General features: G+C 48.2%; 1 protein-coding gene across 1 annotated transcript in view; it reads right to left on the bottom strand.

Moving 5' to 3' along the window:
• Window positions 1-3,904: 3,904 nt before the first annotated feature.
• The window catches only part of TSR1 (TSR1 ribosome maturation factor), a 15,623-nt gene continuing 11,858 nt past the window's right edge, over window positions 3,905-7,669 (bottom strand). The window contains exons 11-14 of the mRNA XM_083453441.1: window positions 6,562-6,700; window positions 5,470-5,610; window positions 4,317-4,391; window positions 3,905-4,194 (exon numbers count right to left, since the gene is read on the bottom strand). Coding sequence (XP_083309567.1) covers window positions 4,016-4,194; window positions 4,317-4,391; window positions 5,470-5,610; window positions 6,562-6,700 — 534 coding nt within the window. The 3' untranslated portion in view covers window positions 3,905-4,015. The remainder of the gene's footprint in view (window positions 4,195-4,316; window positions 4,392-5,469; window positions 5,611-6,561; window positions 6,701-7,669) is intronic.

Below are 7,669 nucleotides of genomic sequence, written 5' to 3'. Positions count from 1 at the left end.
CTTTAGTATTCTGTTGATCAGGCACATCCAACTCCCAAGAGACTGTGATCTACTCCCACTCTAAAAATACTGGCAGTGATCTACCCATTGTCATTGCCAAGAGTTGTTGAGCTTTTTGGGGGGAGGGGTTGCTCAGAGTTGTTGAGCTTTGTTTAGGGATTGATCAGGAGCACCACAGACATCATAGAATCATAGAGTTGGAATAGACCACAAGGGCCATCGAGTCCAACCCCCTGCCAAGCAGGAAACACCATCAGAGCACTCCTGACATATGGTTGTCAAGCCTCTGCTTAAAGACCTCTTGCTTTGATCCTGTGATCAACCGGGAATGCCCCCGCGATCGACTGGTAGATCATGATTGACCTGTTCGACATGCCTGCTGTAGATTTATAAATGAAACATAGGCCTTCCTTGCAGTCTGAAGTGAAACAGAGGAAATTGCCTTATATTGAGCTAGAACATTGGTCCATCTAGCTCAGCACTGTCTACACTGACTGGCAGCAACTCCCAAAGATTCCAGAGAAGAGTCTCTCCTGGAGATTCCAGGATCTGGGACCTTCTGTATGCAAAGCAGGTGCTCTGTGGCCCTTCCCCAAAGTACATCCCCCACACAACTACACCCTCATATACAGGAGGCTACGTAAGCATTGTTACTTAGCTTCACATGCCCACCAAAATCTGCCAGGAACAAATATTGCATAATGAAGGGGCAGTGCAGGATTTCATCCCTTGGCCTCACTATAACTGCTAGCAAAATGCCCTGTACATTGTCTTTCTTACCCTAATCCCCCAGAGGCCAACCACACGTTTTATTCATTTCTTAACATTCTTAGGGTATGGTGTTTTGAAGAGGAGCCCCCGAGCCAGGTGACTTGTTCTCCTGTTGTCTTCATTTCCCCAGAATTCTTTTGGGGCCTCAACAAATAAGGCCCCAAGGCATTCTGGGCAAATGGCAATGGCAGCAGCTGCACTGCCTGGCGCTTGCCTTATTGGTTCGGGGCTCCCTGTAATGACCCAGCCATGGCCTCACCATTGGAGCTGCCATACCAGCTTTACACAGTACCCTTCGTACGCATGGCAAGGGAGACTTGCTTTTCAATCAACGTATATGGGAACTGCGACTTGCATGAGTCGTTTTAAAATTTGTTCTTTTTAGTAAATCTGGATATTGCCAAGTCCAGTCTCTTGTTTAGTTCCCAAAGTGGGTTGTGCCTAATTCCCATTTATGTGTAGTTGATTTCAAGAATTTTGCCCTTTTTAAGAAAATCAAGCACTTCTGGAGGGAAATTGAGCGCAGTTTCAGCTAGACTGAGGTTGTAGGGAGGTCACCTCTCTACAGTGCTTCTGCCTTCCTCCAAGTTTAGCCCCTTTGCTTTACCTTTTTTTAAAAAATATGCACAATGGCTAAGAATTTCACACATGCTCTGAACAGAAAATCTGTGTCCAGAACAAAACATGTTAACGGCAAACGAATGTAATTTGGGTCCTACTCAGAATGCTAGAGCACTTATTTAAAACAAAACAATCCTCCCCTGCTGTCTTCTGTGGTGCCTTTAGAATCGCAAGTTGTAAATTGCTGCGTCTGTATATATTCTGCTGCCAAAAATGTAACACCTTTTTGTGCCTTTCCTTCTGATATGAAGTCTCAGCACCAAGAGCATAAGTGATAAAGGTTGACTCTTCTGAATGTGTTAATAGATATGAGTGTAGGAAGCTCTGCCTTTGATTGGAGCAGAAGCATGAAGAGAAATCATCTTCTTCACTCTTTCCTCCACTAGAGAGCAATTCTGATCTAGGAAACAGTTTATGTACAGCAGCTGGTCCAAATGTCACTCACTGCTCAGAAAGCCCTCTCATCTGTGCTTTGAAAAAACAAAAACCTGTCAGGTTGTGATTTACTTTTGCTTCGTGTTTGTGTGAATTCTATTTTGCTTCTGAAAGAGTGGGAATTGAACCTGAGATTTGAGTCAGGTTTCAGTCTTCTAAAACTAGTTCTCTTTTAGAAGACAACCCTGACTTCTGGTTAAATGGGAAACAACTGTAAAACCATTGCAAAAATGTGGCAGTGCAACAGGAGGTTGAAACGGCATCATGCTACTTGCTTTCCACTCTAATAAACCAAAGATGTGTTTGCTGTAAACTTCGCTTTTTTAAAAAAATGGGGTAGAAGTCTCCTGGTAAGATGGACAAGAGAAGACTGTAGGGACTGAACAGGAGGCTCTGGACAAGCACCCTAGGAAAGAAATATTCTGTAGTGTCCCTTCACCCACCAAAGGAATCTTGCTAAGAACCTAAGAATTGCTGTGCTGGATCAGGCCAGTGACCCATTTAGTCCAGCATCCTGTTCTCAGAGTAGCCAACCAGGTGCCCCAATGCGAAGCCTAAAGCAGGACTGGAACACAAGAGCAATCTCCCCACCTGTGATTTCCTGCAACTAGCATTCAGAAGCATTGCTGCCTCTGACTCTGTCGGCTGAGCATAGACATCAAGGCTAGTAGCCATCAATAGCCTTCTCCTCCATGAATTTGTCTAACCTTTTAAAGCCATAGGTATTGTAGTAAATGAGGGTAGCAAATGTGATTAAGTTTCCCAAAAACATCCCTACAGCTGCACATGCCACAACTGGTGAGGAACTGGCAAGTTTAGAATCAAGGAACACCTCTTTCCTGGAAGCCTTACGACGGCCTGGGCATAGCAGCATCTTTGCTTGATCCCCAAAGAGAGAACAGGCTCTAGAGTCAGCTGGAGACTAGCAGCCAGAACATCCAAGAAACTAGAAAAGCCAACAAGAAAGTTGAGAGCATCAAAAACACGGCAGAGAAAGATGCAGGTCTGTAAGGTTCTGGGGAGGAGCTTCTGGGAATTTTATCATCTGCAACCATATTGCTTGTTAGTTCAGAGCCCTTGATAAAGGTACAGTGGTGCCTCGCAAAACGAAATGAATCCGTTCCGTGAGTCTCTTCGTCTTGCGTTTTTTTTCCGTCTTGCGGTTTTTTTTTTGTCTTGCGAAGCAAGCCCATTAGTGGATTAGCGCTATTAGCTGTTTAGCGGCTATTAAAGGCTTAAGGGATTAGTGGATTAGCTGCTAAAAGGCTAATAGCGGCTTAGATCAGCTGTTAAGCGGCTTAGGGGCTTGGGAAAAAGGGGGGAGGGGGGAAAAAACCCCAGGAATCGCAAGACATTTTCGTCTTGCGAAGCAAGCCCATAGCAAATTCGTCCTGCGAAGCACCTCCAAAACGGAAAACCCTTTCGTCTAGCGGGTTTTCCGTCTTGCGAGGCATTCGTCTTGCGGGGCACCACTGTACTTTAAGCAGCGACTCAGGCCCTCAAGAGGACATGGTGCTAGAGCACTCCCCACTCTGCCGAGGGTGAGAGTCGAGTTTAAGATCTAAACTTTGAATCCAGATTTCTGAAGGAACAAAGATGCCTCCTCCCTATCGCCCTCCTTGCAAGGGTACAGACAAGCATTTCTCATTCTCAACCATTGAAAGGAGTGCCTTTACATCATGGCAAAGGACAGGGCCCTCTCCACTGTAGTGTGCTGCTTATAGAATGCCCTCCCCCTCAAGAGTACAATTAGTACAGATGCAGAATAGGAAAAGTCGCCCCCCTTGCTTGGGTTTCTGTTGGCTACTAGGTCTTCAGTGTGCTGCAGCAACTGGTGTTTCTTCCCATGGGTGGCAATTTTAACAATGTTTTGAATTTCTAGGGCATGAAAACTCTTCCTAGTCTTAACTGTTTGTGTCATGCCCTAGGATGAAGGTCAAGCTGGAAATACATTTAATAAATAAACCCAACCTACCCCTTCTTTGGAGGAATTGGCCACTGACAGCTCACTTTCTCTCTCTGGGGCATCATATTGACCAAGACTGCTGGGCCGCTAAAGACACACGTAAATAAACAATTCAGAGGCCAAGGCTTGTCTTGGAAATAGTATTTTCCTCCAAAAATAAATAGGATACAAATGAACATAGGCCAAGTGCAAAGTTAGACAAAACTGGCTCCCCTGCAGCTGCTAGTCCATTTCCTCTTCCTCCTGGCCAGGCAGGAGGCTGCTCAAACTCTCCCGTGGTGGCTCTGGCACATGGGGATCGTATGTCCATCTGGGAAAGACCCGCTTGTAGAGGGTCATCAGCACTGTGTCCTGGGACTTCAGCTGCCCATCAAACTGACATTTCATGTGGCCATGGGTACCTGCCAGCAGAGAAGAGATGGGGAGGCAGCAGGTTAAGACACCGTTCAGAGAGAGAGATCTATTGGCATGCTCATATCATAAGCGCCCCCATCCCTTTCAAGAGCTGGGCCCGCATACTTACCCAGAGGCTCCTTGATGTGCCCCCGGCGCCCCCACTTGGTCCGGAGCTCCACTGGCTTGAACCACAATACATCCTCTGTAGGATATGAGAGAGAACAAAGAGTAAGTGGAACTCAGCTGCTGCCCACTGATGCACATTCCAAAATGAAACTCCCCAGGCCTTGCTTTCATTCACAGGGTGCTCTGGAATACAGTGGGGTGGAGGGTGTCCATAGGATAGCACTGAACTAGCAGAACCTCCCTCTGGCTCAATATTCAGACACAGCATTCCCAGGGGGAAATGAGTGTAGATTATTATATTTATTTACATCCCACCTTTTCCCTGGACTGGGACTCGAGGCAGCTGACACACATTAAAACAACAGGTAAAACACAAAAAGCTAAAAAGCAATTGAGCTTTATTAGAATTGAAACTACAGTGGTGCCTCGCAAGACGAAAAGAATCCGTTCCGTGAGTCTCTTCGTCTAGCGGTTTTCTCGTCTTGCGAAGCAACCCCATTAGCGGATTAGCGCTATTAGCGGTTTAGCGGCTATTAAAGGCTTAAGGGATTAGCGGATTAGCTGCTAAAAGGCTATTAGCAGCTTAGTGCCTTAGAAAAAGGGGGTGGGGAGTGAAAAAAACCCCCCAGGAATCGCAAGACATTTTCGTCTTGCGAAGCAAGCCCATAGAGAAATTCGTCCTGCGAAGCACCTCCAAAACGGAAAACCCTTTCGTCTAGCGGGTTTTCCATCTTGCGAGGCATTCGTCTTGCGGGGCACCACTGTATATAAAACAAATCTATTAAGATACAGATAATAAAAACAGCACGGCACTATTGGAACTGACTGCTTTTTAAGGAAAGAGCTCTAAGACCTGTTGGAATAAAACAGTCTTCACTTGCCAGCAGAAGGACAAGAAAGGGATCCAGTCTAGCCTCTCTAGGGCCCTCCAGTCTCGGAGCAGCCACCGAGAAAAGGGCCTTACCCAAAGATCTGAGTCTGGGTTATTCCACGGCAGCTAGCTTGCCATCCTAAAGACAAACCCACCAGACTGGCAGCATGTGGACAGGCAAGGCCTGCGCTGCCTTGCAGACCCAAGTCTAGGACATTTCCCCAGCTCCTCCCTAACAAGCAGCAGCTCTGCCAGACACTCTTCCCTCTGGGTCCCACCGTACCTCTGTTGAAGAACATGTAGCGCACGACAGCCATCTTGCTGAGGATCTTGAAAGGGTGGCCACTGAGCACCACCCGCTTGATCACCAGCCGGTCAGGGTCGACACTGAGCAGGGAGCCTGTAGCCAGGAGGCTGTGAGCTCCTGCAGAGAAACACAATTATCAAGTGTGCTGCTGGATGGGCAACAGCGCTCAGTTCTAGGAGCCAGCTCACCACAGCCTGTGCAATCAATGCAGGCTTCACCCAGCCAACAAAACAGTAGTAGCATTGCACCACTTTTCAAGTGGGAAAAGATATCAATAGTAACCAGCTGGCATCTTATGGCGAGGGGCTGGAAATGCTCTTGGCTCAAAGCCAAAGTCGTCAATCCTTTTCTGCTACCCATGCTAAAAAAAGGAAAGAAAAAGGAACACCCACCCGCACATCACAGTGACCATTCAACAGCACCAACACAAATATTTAAAAACTGCAGCAGTGCCACCAGTAAATAAGACAGGGTAGTTCAAACAGACAGCTGTTCTCAACGAGCCAAGTAGATTCCAAGTTGCTGTCAAAACAGCAGTTCCTAAACTTTTTCAGGGCCACTGCCCATTTGTTCCATAAACTCACCCCCCAGTGTCCCCAAAGCTACAAAAATCATTACTGCATGAACCAGTAAGGAAGACAGTAACACAATAAAATTCAAAACACATTTATTCAAAAAACCAATTCAAACTATTTGGTTCAATGAATTCAACAGAACCAAGGGAATTGATGCAGTGATACCAGCTTTTCAAAGTGTTGGGACACCTCTGCTGCCCCCGCTCTGCCTCTTAGTGCCCCCCAGGCAATCCCACCCCACCCCCAGGGGGCGATACTTGCCCACCTTGGACACCACTGGTGTAGACAACCTTCCCCAGCCCATCACCTGCTGGCTGCTTCGGACTATGCCTCCCATCAGCCCCAGTCAGCACAACTGTAGTCCAAAGCATTGGGAGGGCGTCACGCTGGAGCAGGCTGCTGCTCATGGGCAGGAACTGAGGCAGCAGCAGAAGAAGGCCCAGGGCTGACAACCCACCTGCCCCAAAGGCCCTCCCCTTAATACCAAACTCACCATTGCTCTTCTGTCTGAAGAGCAGCACAGAAGCAGGTGGGAAAGTGATGGGGCCGTAGATGGTGGCAACCATGGCGGTGTCTGCCCGCAGAAACTGCTCCAGCTTGTGCTTGTCCGCTGAGGGAAGGAAAGCACACCGTCAGCCCCTGCCCTGGAGCCGCAGGAAGGTCTCTTTCTCAGCCCCTTTGTGGAATTACAAGGCTACAGAGCTCTGTCCAGGAAAGCTCCCAGGGACAGAATGGAAAGCTGTGGCTGCAACCTCTGCCACTGAAGGACCAGCCTCACCTTGCTCCCCTTTTCCTGGGAGCATCAGGAAGGAGCTGCCTGGTACTCAGACCGGTCAAGCAAGTGCGTCTGTCTGGCTCAGGGCAAGTAGCTGTGTGATGTCCCAGGCAGCACTGAAGCCCAGGATGATGCAGCTAGAAAGGGAGCAGGGGCCTTCTGCATCCCAGCCTGAAGGTCCACCTGGTCTACCTTCCAGTGGTAGGTGGAGCAACAGAAGTGAGTCTTACCTTTGGCTTATCATTGGCTAGCAGGCTATATAGTATTCCAACCATGCAAACATCAGACACACACAAACACACTTCTTTGTCCAGGCAAACAATGTAGTGCAATTGCACCTCACACCCACCCCTTACTTGCAAAAATTGAATTACACGCATTCTGGTGGCACCCTTCCAGGCAACAGCTGCAGTGGAGGAAGGAGAGAGACTAGGACAGAACAAAGGAGGGAGGCAGGCAGGGGAAGAAGAAATATTTTTCTCTGCTCGGCAGACAGATGGAGGTGCAAGCAGAAGATAAAGGCTGGAATGGATCTGCAGCAGCTAGCCTGCCTCTTTGCTCCCTTCTGCAGCCAAGGGAGCAGCATTTAGTCCCCTGACAAGTGGAGACACAGGGAAGTCCTCCACATGGGGTTCCCCCCATTGCCAGCCAGCAGCTTTTGGCTATGTGCAATTTTGTGCACATGTGCTGCTCCTGGAACAGAAGCCTCATGTGAGATGCATTTGCACTATACGTTCCAGAACACCCAAAGTATTCAACGACGGCACAACACAGGGCTGGGGCATCTCAAGACCCACTACCCTGTTCCACATGTTCAGCACAGGAC

The sequence above is a fragment of the Podarcis tiliguerta genome (assembly GCF_965153285.1).
Source record: "Podarcis tiliguerta genome assembly, chromosome: 8".
NCBI lineage: Eukaryota > Metazoa > Chordata > Lepidosauria > Squamata > Lacertidae > Podarcis > Podarcis tiliguerta.
This window is presented reverse-complemented; position numbering and strand designations above follow the sequence as displayed.